The following is a 12,719-nucleotide window of genomic DNA, read 5'->3' as shown; positions in this document are numbered from 1 at the left end:
ACACACACACACACACACACACACACACACACAGAGTCTTGTGTAATCTCATAAAGGTAGAATATGACTAGACTGGAATGGCTTGGCCAGACTGAGACAGGAAGTCTCGAGTGTATAGATTGGGGGTGTATGCATGTGTGTAAGAGAGTGTATGTTTGCTCAAGAATCTCAAAGTTGTCGTAGTATATACATAAGCTTATCTGTCCATGTAAGGACATGTGTGTGCAGTGTGCACAAAACATATGTGTCTTAGCACATGTCTAAGATGAATTCAAGCCCGTGACAGAGTACATGCTTCCGTGCATGTGGGCAATTGTTTGTATATCACATGTATATAAGCTTGCATGCCTGCATATATGAGGTTGTGTATGTTAGTCTTTTGAGAATATGCACATATATGTACATGTGTGTGCACCTTTATGTATATTTGTAAGTGAATTGTGTATATGCCCCTCAGCATCCACTCCAGCTGGAGGCCTGCCTTGCTACTGCCCCTTTGCCTTGGAAATAGGAAATGTAAAAGTATTCAAGCCTCTGTCCCTGGTTTCTATCCCAGACCTAAAACCCCATGGAATTTCCACATAGAGTGTCTCTCCTTACTCATGGAAAGCATCTTTGATAATGATGGAGCTTTTGCTAATGAAGTCACCTGTGTTCAGAGAAGGCTCTGTGGGTCCCAGTCCCCACCCATCCTGTGTATCTTGTCACCTGGCTGCCTGGCTGTGCTCCTTATAACACATTAAACCTAAGTGTCTATGAGCGAGCTCTGTGAGTGTGCTAAGAAAGTATCAGACTCAAGGAGGGACTCATGGGACCCCACTTTATAACTGGTGGCTCAGAAGCACAGGCTACAAGTGGGGACTTGCAGTCCACAGCTGCAATGGGGACAGCTCTGTGAATCTGAACCTCTAACCTGAGGAATCTGATGAGGACTGCAGGTAGCATTGTCATCATCGAGCAGAAGTACAGGAAGCCCCACTGTTGTCAGCTACAGGTGTGTCTTGGTGAGAGAACCTCCACACATCTGGTCATAGGCATGTTATGTGTTGAGACAGCAGAAAAGGAAAACCTGTTCTTCTTTCATAGTAAGCTTACACAAACAACACCTTGAGTTTTTGCAAGTAACCAAGGGTCAGACAACCTCCTTATGCAGCCTGGGAGTTGCTGTGCAGTCCCAGCATTTGGTCCTAGTCTGTAATCATACATATGGAATACCTCACAATGTCATCGGCCCAGAGAAAGAGCAAAGGCAGGAGTCACCAAATCCTGTAACCAGGGACTAGGTTTCACTTAACTGGAGATGAACCCCCATTGGCTTAGCCCCACCCTCAAAATGCCCAGAGCTGCCACCTTCTCCAGATGCTGATGGGTATAGGGTAAGCTCATGGAAGGCCCCCGTTCTCCACCTCATTCTGACCCCCAGAGGACAAGGCATGGACAACAGAGCCCTCTCTGCCAAGTGCCCCTGATCTCTGGCAAACACAGAGCATGCCAGTATATCCACCCCAGTGCCCACCTGGGCTCAGGGGAACACAGCCAGGCACAGTCTCCCTCCCTGCACTGGGACTAATGCTGTCCATGCATGTGCTTACTTTCAAGAAGACTCCAGAGAGCCTACACTGAGACCCTTCTTGCTGAGTCCAGATGGTGACAACGTCTGCCTGACCCTCCCAGGGCTCATGGGAACAGAGGCGCTTCCACTGGGACAAGGTAAGGTAACACTCCGGGTCAGCCTCATTTTCAGAGAGGTAGGCTTTACCTTCAGTTACCAAGGGTTCCCAGCAGCAGAGACATCATTAAAAACAGACATGGAACAGCCAGGTTTTCCCGCTCCCTGACACAGAGGTTCCTCTGTCGTCCAGACACAATAACCCTATGTTCAAGGAACAAGTTCTCTCTTGCAGCAACATCTGGAGACAGGAGTTGCAGAGGAATAGCTTGGAAGAGATCTAGTGTGCCAGGCCAGTGCCTTGATCAGGATGATAAAGCCCTTTTGGTATTTGCCCAAACTAAACACTGCCTTTTCTCTTCTTTCCAACCACGCTCCTGAGGTGGAGGTGGCTAATTGGTAATCCAATCAGGCATCCTTGTTATGTGAGTTGGTTCACTGCAGTGAGTCACCTGGCTCCTGATAGACAGACAGCCAGGCGGTTTCCAAAACCCACTTTGGCATGGGAAGGTTTTTGGAAAAGAGCCGCTGGCTCTGGACAGTAGCCATTTTGCAAAGGAAAAAAAGAATTGAAGTCAGAGGGTGATGAGTATCAACCACCCAGAAACCACCAGGATGGGCTTGCACGAGCTGTGCAGCCAGCGAGCCCCTTGATGAGAAAGATTAAAAGCTGCACGAATTGGTTATGTCACAACTGGCTTAATGAGGAGGGCCTGGATTCAGGGCCAGATTTCCATAGCCTTGGCTTGTCCTCTGTGTGGACTGATGATGTTTCCTGTGTCCATGTTTCCTCACCCAAAATGACAAGATATGGGCGGGGGTGGGGGGCAGGATCCCTTGACTGAATCTTATAGCCTGCACCTATTGCTGTAAGTTCCACCCACCACTATAGGGATTCCTGAGGACTATGATACATTTGCTTCTAAATTCAGCATCCTAGAGCTTCCATCACCATTTGGGCTATACCAGGAGATGGATTTTTAAATATCTTGGGTCTGAATCTGTCAGAGCAGGAATGAGACAGGTGGAAGGACTCTGTGGTACAGCTGGTGGGCCAGCAGGGAAGCAAATGGAATGATCACCTGCCTCACATTTGCCTGCCGTTCCTGAAGAGGTAGTTTTTCTTTGGACGATGCAGAAGCAAGCCACAGAAACAGAAATAGTCAAGTATTGTCTGTCATATATATAATGCTTCAGACACTTCATGGTCTCCAGCACCCATCACAGTTACCAACACATACAAGTGTTCACTGAGAAAGAGTTCAGAGACCAATTGACATGGAGTAGAGAGCCTGGCAGGCACAGGCTCCTGAGTTTGGGTCCCAGCAAACCCCCCACACATCCAAATTTCAGAGAGAGAAAGAGAAATAAAACTTAGGCTATATTAATGGAGAGTTGCCCGAATCCTCTCCTAGTCCCAAGGATGACACACAAAATCTCACTTGCTTCTCAAATTCAAAAGCATTCACTGTGCTGAAGGAGTCAGCTAGGCATTCTCTCTCTGGCTTCCCCAAAGAACAGTTGCTTGACCTTCAGTCTTGAAGGTAATTCAATGGTGCCTTAAAGAGTGAGGAAAAACCTTAAACTCATGTCTTCCTACAATGATCCAAACAAAAACAAAAAACAACAACAACAAAAAAAAACTGGTCAACCTTTCTAAGAGACTCCATTAATTGAAGTGCGTTTTTAAAAATTGTACTCATATTTTGTGTGTGTGTGTGTTGCGCCTCCATGCAGTGCCCACAGAAGCCAAGAGAGGGCACCATATCCTCTGTTACTGGAGCTTCAGAGACTTGTGAGCAATGAGTAGGTGGCAAGTTCGAGCCCAGGTCCTCTGGAAGAGCAGCCAGTGCTTTAAACTGCTGAGCCATCTCTTTGGAATACCTGGAGGGTATTTTTGTTGTTGTTTTGTTTTGAAAATCGTTTGTGGATTTGGGGGTTTTGATCTTTGATCTTTGGTTTGATCTGACAGTATATTCAAAGTCCTTTGCAGAGGACTTGTTCTGCCACAACAGACTCTTAGTGCCATCTTTTAATTTTTATTTTGCTTGCTTATATTAAATTTGGTGCTAGGAATGGAACCTGTGGCCTCCCACATACTAGGCAAGCAGTCCACCACTGAGCTGCCTTCCTGCCTGAGTGTACACGGTCACCATTTCCACACCTCCTTCCAGAATCGTCTCCCATACATTCCAGCTCCAGTGATCCCCCCAAAATATGCCCCAAGTATTCAGCTTCATCTTTTCTCTCCAGGCCTTTTCCCGAGTCAGCCCCCAAATATTTAGACGAGCTCTAAGTTCATCTTTTCTAGGACATTTTGCTGAATAACTTTACCTCCCTCTGGACCACTGCCTAGATGTAATCTTGCCCCTTTCTTCTCTCTCAGCCCCACCTTTGTGATTTTGGATCTATCTGCATCTGTTTTCAGTTTGGCTCCCTAATATATGAGTCCTAGGGAACCCCTTTTCTTTATCGTATGTCCAAGAAATGCGTGCTGATTGACTGAATACCCCAGGTGCCACACAGAAGAGTTCTTTGGGGAGCATAGCTAGTTTTTTTTTTAATATTAAAAAAAATTCTCAAGTAAAAGAGGGAATATGATCTGTCTGATCTTTCTGAAACTTTAAGGCTCTGTCAACAACTATTTGGAAATAAATTCTTAGGCAATTAGATCATGATAAGTTTGCTTTCAAGCAGCAGAGGGAGATGAATATAACCTTTAGAAGAAGAGGGTGGGGGAAGATGTGAGGACTAGAGCTGGAATCTGACCCTCTCCTCAATGATGGGCTATTGCAACACTCCCAGAATTCAAAGGCTTACGAAGGGAAGCGCTGGCTTGGGAAGGCCCAAGTCAAACACTGGCTACGCTCTCTGAATCGCTTACTCCTGACACAAATCCTCAGCTATTCCCATCCCAGTGCCAGCAGAACACATTTCCTCTCAGGAGCTCGTCTATTCACAAGCTTCTCGCTGAAAGATGCTCAAAGATGTCTGTGCCAAGCATTGAGGTTGGGACTTCAGGTCCCACACAGATTTGAATTTCCAATCTCTTTCGCAGTTCTTAATTACCATTCAGCCTTGCCCCAAACGGATTTTAACGTGAAGTGTTTCTCCACAGCTCATTTGTTTGTTTTACTCTCGCTGCTTTATTTTGTCATTTAATTAGCATCCTTATCTAACACTTTCTGGGGTGTCGGTTTTAATACACATGCACAAATTATTTGACATATCTCGCTTCAAAAGGACATGGTGGCCTATGTCTAATAACACTGATGTGGACTGAAGGGAGGTTTATAGCTTTGGGAACAGGGTCTGTCTTCACCCACTGTCTGTTGCCGTAACAGAAGATGTGATCGTGAATGATCTGTAAAGATTAGAGACCTAGTTTGGATCATGGCTCTAGAGACAGAAATCCCAGCATCATCTGCATGTGCTATGGGGAAGTGACATGAAAACAAAGGGAAAGTCCAACGGGATACAAGTTAGCAACCTGAGTTCTAAGAACCCACTCTTAAAAGAGCTGCCGCAGTCCCGGGAGAGAGAGAATGCCCTCATTCCCTCACAAATTAACAGTACTCCCTACTACTCTCCCGAGCAAAGCCCAAACACCCACTGAAGATCTCGACACTCTTTAGCTCTTCGTCACCGCAGAGATCAAATTTCAGCATACGTAGGACATTTTGCAGAAGGATGGTTTTTGGTTCGGTTTGTTGGTCAGTTTGGGTTTTGAGACAGGGTTTCTCTGTATAGCCCTGGCTGTCCTGGAACTCACTCTGTAGGCCAGGCTGGCCTTGAACTCAGATCCACCTGCCTCTGCGTCCACCTGCTGGGATTAAAGGTGCGCACCACCGCCAGGCAGGAGATTTTGTTGTTACTTTGATTTTGTCTCGCTGTCATTCTGGCTGGTTTGGAACTCACAAGGTCCTCCTGCCTCACACTCCCAAAGGGCAGCAGCACCCAGCTAGGCCTTTAGATTACAGACTCCTCTCTGACCTTGCAACTGTGATGGCGCTTACCAGACTCCCAGATCCACATCACTCCCAGCTTCCCACCACACATTTGTAAGAAGGTTCTACTACTTCAGTAGACTAGTGTGAGGATAATTTGTGTTGCAACAACAGACAACTCACTTCCTCTGCTGAGTCTGGGTTGAACGAAAGGGTCATTCTGTGTTGGTGGATGTACCACAGAGTGGTTTTCCTTGAGTAGCTTATCTCTTAGCATCTGTTGTCATAAAAATGATGCCTAGAAATGTAAGGAATGGGGCTAGAGAGATGGCTCAGTGGTTAAGAGCACTGACTGCTCTTCCAGAGGTCCTGAGTTCAAATCCCAGCAACCACATGGTGGCTCACAACCATGTGTAATGGGATCTGATGCCCTCTTCTGGTGTGTCTGAAGACAGCTACAGAGTACTTATATATAATAAATCGAAGAAGAAGAAGAAGAAGAAGAAGAAGAAGAAGAAGAAGAAGAAGAAGAAGAAGAAGAAGAAGAAGGAGGAGGAAGAAGAAGAAAAGAAGAAAGAAAGAAATTATTAAAGGAATGCCTTTCACTAACTATGAAGAAAGAGAAAGGGCCCTGAATTAGAGGCCCACAAATCTTGGGTCTTACAACCAGCTCTTAGCACCTGTGCACCTGTGGCTTTGGTGATCACGGGCAGACAATTTCACTCCTTTGAGCCTCAACCTTGTCATAGAAAAAGGAGAGCTGGTTTGACATCCAGTCATCCAGCACATGCCCCATGGGACACCAGGTATGGGCAGCTCACAAAAGGGAAGAGTTTCGAGGTCCAGTTTGGTCAAATGTATTTGGGAACAGGTAGAGTTAAGTAAATTTCTGTTGTAGAAGCATGTGATGGCTGAGCGAGTTTTGGTTTTTTAGCAAAGTGTCATACAGATCTAGATCATCCTCTGAAATATCCTCTGGAGAATGCTGGGCCGGTGGGTTCTAGTGTCTGCTTCTACACAACCCCTCTCCCCAGGGCCTCCCCCAGTGGGGCTGGTTCTGCTCTCTAACCCAGAACATAGTCATAGCATTCACTGGGGTCTGACTGTTCTTGCTTCCCATCTGAAAACCTCAGTTCAGAATCCCACAATCCACAGAACGTCCCCCTCTGAGGAGAGGAAGGCAAGAAGGAGGCCCATGTGGTAATAATTCATTGTTCCTCTTGCCCAATCAGTGTTTGCTAATGACCCGTACTAAATAATGTTGGCAGATGTTATCAGTTCTACTGGTCTCCAATCAAAAGTCTGAACAAAGGAAAGCATGGGAGGATATGGTTGCTGGGCCTCCAACACTCCTGTCTTGTAGAAGCTAGGAGACAGAAAACTACATTTCCCAGATAACATTTTCAGCAAGGGAGTTGAATGCATAGTGTGCTTGCCAGTTAACCTTGATCCCGTGAGATTTTGCGGGTGGAAGTGAGGCAGAGACATATGTTTGGGGTTACTTATGTTGGCAACAAGCTCCTGAAGACAACAGATTAAAAGGCAGTGTCTTAGTGTTTTATTGTTGTAAAGAGTCAACACCATGATTATGGCAACTCCATTGTTTTCTTGTTTTTATTTTTGTCTTTTGGGTTTTGGTTCTTTGAGATAGGGTTTCTCTGGGTAGCCTGGCTGTCCTGGAACTCACTCTGTAGACCAGGCTGGCCTTGAACTCAGAGACCAACCTGCTTCTGCCTCAGAGCGCAGGGATTAACAGCATCTGCCTCCACCACCAAGCTGATCATGGCGACTCTTATGTAGGAAAATACTTAATTGGGGCTGGCTTACCATTCAGAGGTGTAGTCTGTTGTTACTAGGGTGCCATGCAGGTGCTGGAGAGGTGGCTGAAAGTTCTACATCCGGTTCCCCAGGCAGCAGAAAGAAAGCGATTGGGCCTGGCTTCAGCTTCTAAAACCTGAAAGCCCCCTAGTGACACACTTCCTCCCACCAGGCCTCACCTCCAATAATGCTGCTCCCTATGAGTCCGTGGGGACCATTTTCATTCAGACCACGGCAGGTAGTTTAAGCCAGTTTGCAACCTTGTTTCTCCCCAGAATACCTGAGTGGTTTCCGCTGTACAAAACACACTAGTTCTTAGAGCTTCATCAGCTTCAGCGGGTACTGAACTAAACCCAATTTGTCTCTTGTTCCACAGTCTTGAAGGCTTCAGAAGGGACAGCTGTACAGCAGTTTGTCCAGGTTTCAAAAGGAAGCTGGGTCCTTTTCTCTCACTATCAAGAAACCAGTAAGGCCTTCACAGCCTACACGGAGCACCCCACAGTGACCAGCATCTAAAGTTCTGCAGACACTGAGTCTCCTCTCTCTCTCTCTCTCTCTCTCTCTCTCTCTCTCTCTCCCTCTCCTCTCTCTCTCCCTCTCCTCTCTCCTTCTTCCTGTTTTTCTTTTTCAGCAGGGTCTTAGTAGGAAGCATGCCCCGCACACTAGGTCCTCCTACCTTAACTCCCCGAGTGCTGGGATCATAGGCCTGAGCTACCATACCTGGCTGCTTCCTTTTGTTTGCAGCAGCCCCTTGAGGGTTCTACGGTAGATGGCTCCCTCTTTCTGTAACACCCACCCAAAAAAGAAAAAGCCAAAGAGAAATATAATTTTTTTCTGAAAATGCTAAAATGTTATTTAATGTGGATTTAAAATCTCATTGCCTAGCCTGAACTCACACTGAAACTCAGAGCAAGCCTTCCATGTGCTGGGATTACAGATGTGCACCACCAGACCTGGCTCAGAAATTCCTTTTTTTTTTTTTTTTAAGATTTATTCATTTATTATATGTAAGTACACTGTAACTGTCTTCAGACACACCAGAAGAGGCCATCAGATCCCATTACAGATGGTTGCGAGCCACCATGTGGTTGCTGGGAATTGAACTCAGGACCTCTGGAAGAGCAGCCAGTGCTCTTAACCACTGAGCCATCTCTCCAGCCCAGAAATTCCATCTTTGAAGAAAAAGCACAGTAAGTGCTAAAACACAATTTCCCTGCTGCCTTTTAGTTTAGGGTTTGTTTGGTTGGTTGGTTTTGTTTTGTTTTGTTTCGTCTTTTTGCAGATGACAGCACTTGTGTCATTTTTTTTTACAGAGCCTATGAGAGCACAGATTCTGTGTCCCCTGCCTTTTGGAGTTCCTAAAGTTAAGAGAAATGTGCAGGTGACCATCACCAACATTTGTGCAAAGGAAGCGCTTAGTGAGGCTTGCTGAGGGCACCAACAGAGAAAACAGACACGGGCTGAGCTTCCTAAAGGAGTTTGTGCCTCCCGTGTATTCATAGCTAACTCTTCCCTTCCCAGGCTGGCTGGATTGCATAGCGTGTCCATGCTAGGCTGCTGGAGGACGGAAAAACATAGTTTGAAGCCCTCTTATTTCAGAATAAGAGAACTGGAAGCTAAAGATATGTGGGTTTGTTTTTTTTTTTTTTTTCCCAGTTATATAACTTCTGTGTGGTGAATCTGGGCTGCAGTCTCCTATACCATTAAGTCAAAGTTCTTCTCACTATATCATGTCGTCCCCGCCCCCACCCTCTGTTTGCTGTTTTGTTTTTGAGGCAGGGCCTTGCTATTATATATATCCCAGGTTGGCCTTGAACCCACTACCTTCCTTTCCTTCTCAGCCTCCTGAGTACAGGATTACAGATGTGCACAACATCTGCCTCGCTTCCTTGATTTTCTAGGCTCTTGGTTTTTTTCTCTTTTAGAAGTAAAATTCCCAAAGGCAAGTTTCTCTGATCTACTTCCAAACATCCCAGAAAACACAGGTCACCCTTACAGAAAATGCTCATAAATATTGGTTGAAACTATAATCACAGAGTGTTCAACTATTCCCAAATGTCCATCCCTCCATTGCTAATTAGAATCCTGATCCCTGAATGTTACTTGGACATACAGACACCTAACTCAGGATGGTATTTCCCAGCATGCTTTGCCCCTAGTTCCGGCTGTGTGCTCAATGCGAATGGAACTGATGTGTGTGGCTTCCAAGTCATTTCTTTGCTCGCTCTCTCTCTTCCTCTCTTTTTTACCTTTGCACTTGACTGCAATAGCAAAAATGGTTTCAGCCACAGGGAAGAAAACTATGGGATGACAAAGCAATACGTTTTAAAGAACCAGGTGCCCAGATAACTTCACTGATTCGCCCACTCTTACATGCAAGAGAAATAAATGAGTATCTCCAGGATTCCACGTTGTTGCCCTCTGTCTCCCCCAGTTACACACCTGCAGAGTGCCATTCTCACTTTTCGGGTTTCCCCGAGCTCTGGACCCAGCACTGTAACTACTGTGCAGGGACCTTACAATCCAGGTGGGAAGTGGATTCACAAGCAATTTCGCTGCAAGGCAGAAGGAGTCTAGACCCAAGCAACAGGACTCGGCCGCTAAGGAAGGAGTGAGCCTAAGGGAGTAGGAAGTGCATTTTGCACATGGAGGGATTCCCTGTGCATGGCCCCTTGAGACATCAGTACACAGGAGGAAGCAGTGGGGCTATGCTGATGGGGAACTAGCATGAACAGAGACAAAGAGAGGTGGGGAAGCAGAGAGCATGTGGTCCAGTATGAACTGAGAGCCTGGTCCACGGATGGTGCTGGGGCTAAAAGGCAGGCCAGGGCCAGCCCAGAGAAGGTCTGCATGCCAGCCAGAGCTGAAAGGTTCCCTTTTGGATGACAAGGAATCACAGACGTTTGAGGAAAGACACTATTCGACCCAATGTGTGAGTGTCTGCTTTCATAAGAAAACCATGGGAAGAGGCAGAGGGCTCCAGCCACCCTTTACCCGGACGGCAGCCAATGGACAGCTGGCAGCCACCCTTTCCCCAGACGGCAGCCAATGGACAGCTGGACAGAAGGCACTGGGCAGAGACTCCCCGTCCATGCGGCTGCCCTAATGTGAGGATGAAACCTGAGCGGCCAGAGACAAGCCTGTTTGTAGTGTCCACAAAATTGGCTACAATTACCCTCTTCTGTTTTTACTTTCAGTTAAGAAATTACCAATGTGGGGTGGGGGTGCTGTGTGTCTGGTATATTGTAATTAAGATAAAACAACAATTAAGGCCTGGAGCCCACAATGTGCAGCCCCCCACCTCCCCAGCAGCACCCACAGGTCCACAGTTCCCGTGGCTTCCTTATTTCTAGTCACACCCCCGCCCCCCGCCCCAGTTTAGGAAGCAGCCATGTGCTTGCTGGAAGTGCAGTATGATGGGGGTTTTTACTGTAGAAAGGTCTGGGCTTCCCTAGCAGTCCACTGTGGCAGCCTAAGAACAGATTTCTTAGGAGCCAGAAGACAAAGGGAGCAGGTGAGGAGCATAACGGAAAGTGGTGCGTGTGTGCGCGTGTGTGCTTGGCGTGTGTGCGTGTCGTGTGTGTGTGTGCGTGTGTGTGTGTGTGCGGCGTGTGTGTGTGTGCGTGCGTGCGTGCATGTGTGCGTGTGTGTGTGTGTGTGTGTGTGTGTGTGCATGTGTGTGTGTGTGTGTGTGTGTGTGTGTGTGTGTGTGTGTGTGTGTGTGTGTGTTTCCATCCTCCAACCCCCACCCCCACGGAGGTTTCTCCTTCAGGACTGTTCTAGCCCCCTTTTCCCGTTCAACCACCAGACCGCTCAATTCTAGGAGGGAAAATTAACATTCATTATGCAATTTATCTCTCTCCTTTTAATCCAGAGTGTCTGTCTCCAAGGTCCCTACTCAATAATTAATGTTTGTTCTCATTTTCCATGCTCCAGAGTATCTATTCTTGAACTGGAGGGTCAACAATTAACACTAATTATGGCTTTTTCCTCCCTCCACCGTTGGCTCTGTGGATTCCAGGTTTGCCTCCTCAGCCTGGGCTCTGGGCGTGCCTGTGACTGCCCGTGCGCTTGCACAGACGCACAGGAGGCTGAGGCACTGCAGCTGCGCTGGTCCGCGCTGCCCCTTCCTTGGCAAACTCTGGTACACTTATTGTCACTAACAGACTAATGAAGCAAAATGAATTTTAAAGGGGAAGTACTTGGAAGTGAGTTTGGGTGGGTAATTTACCTGGAAGATATGTCTCTTCAAGCGTAAATCTTCTAAGCTGCTCTGATTTTCCCCCTTATTACTCCCCTCTTCCCTCCCCTTCCCTCTCCTTTCCTCCCTCCCCCCACCTCTGTCCCTTCAGTTTCAGGTCTGCCGACCTCATCCTCTTCAGCTATAAAAGCAGCATCGTGTAAACTCATTTTCATCTTGGCTAACAAGGACAGCTACAATTCTCACCCCGGGTGACTCTAGCAGATTGGAAAAAGGAGAGAGGGAGAAAATCTGTGAAAATGTCTGTCTCCAGGGCCAGAATCCCTCTTGTCTGCCCTGGTCCCAGCCACCCTTTGTTGGTGGCTGTGGCTGGAGACTGGGCCTAGGGTGTCATCACACACCAGCAGCAGCCACTGCACGTGGCCAGCATCAGCTGACCAGTGCTCTGGCTGATCAAAGACTCTGCTCACAGTTTCAGCACTGTGAGTCCTGCAGGGCTCTTCTAAACCCTTGAATAAAATCAGCCTTCTCCTCGATGGCTTTTGAATCCTAGACCAACCTTCTCTCCACAAGCATCCATGCAGTTTCAAAAGCTTAAAGCCAGGCATCCATTGACCTTATGTTTCCCCCATCTTAGGGCAAAGAAAATGATTTTTTTCGAAGTGTTTCATACTCTTATTAAGATTTTTTATTGTTTTTCAGTCTGTGGATCTGTCCATTCTAATTGCCATTAACCTGAAAAGTCAGCTTTCTCTTTAAAAACTCACCCTGACTTCTCAACTCTTGAACTCATTATGTCATGCCTAGACCACCAGAAATACAAAGTCCCCCCCCACATAAACCAGGAAGTAGAAAGCTCCTATGACCATAAGTGACTGTCGCCCCCTACAGTGGGACACAGTTCAGCTTGCACAACTGTAGACTAGGAAGCTGTCTAGAAAGCCCTCTGTGGCTCCTGTTCCAACGGGAGAACTGAGGGCAATTCTGCCCCTTCTAAAATTCCTTTTCTGTTTTGTTCTCTCACAGAGAGACGCAAACCTTGGTATCTCCTCCTCCACCCACAGACATGGCTGCCTGTTTCAGG

The 12,719-nt window shown here is 46.9% G+C and overlaps 1 protein-coding gene across 1 annotated transcript in view; it reads left to right on the top strand.

Annotated features, from left to right (window-relative positions):
• Kiaa2012 (KIAA2012 ortholog) overlaps positions 1 to 11,890 on the top strand; it is a 50,956-nt gene extending 39,066 nt beyond the window's left edge. Inside the window, exons 11-12 of the mRNA XM_032899742.1 lie at positions 1,600 to 1,710; positions 11,787 to 11,890. Of these exons, the coding sequence (XP_032755633.1) occupies positions 1,600 to 1,710; positions 11,787 to 11,890 (215 nt within the window). The remainder of the gene's footprint in view (positions 1 to 1,599; positions 1,711 to 11,786) is intronic.
• The last annotated feature ends 829 nt before the right edge of the window (positions 11,891 to 12,719 follow it).

Source organism: Rattus rattus, chromosome 4 (genome assembly GCF_011064425.1).
Source record: "Rattus rattus isolate New Zealand chromosome 4, Rrattus_CSIRO_v1, whole genome shotgun sequence".
NCBI classification, from domain to species: domain Eukaryota; kingdom Metazoa; phylum Chordata; class Mammalia; order Rodentia; family Muridae; genus Rattus; species Rattus rattus.
The sequence above is the reverse complement of the archived record's forward strand: the minus strand, read 5'-3'. Positions and strand labels throughout refer to the sequence as shown.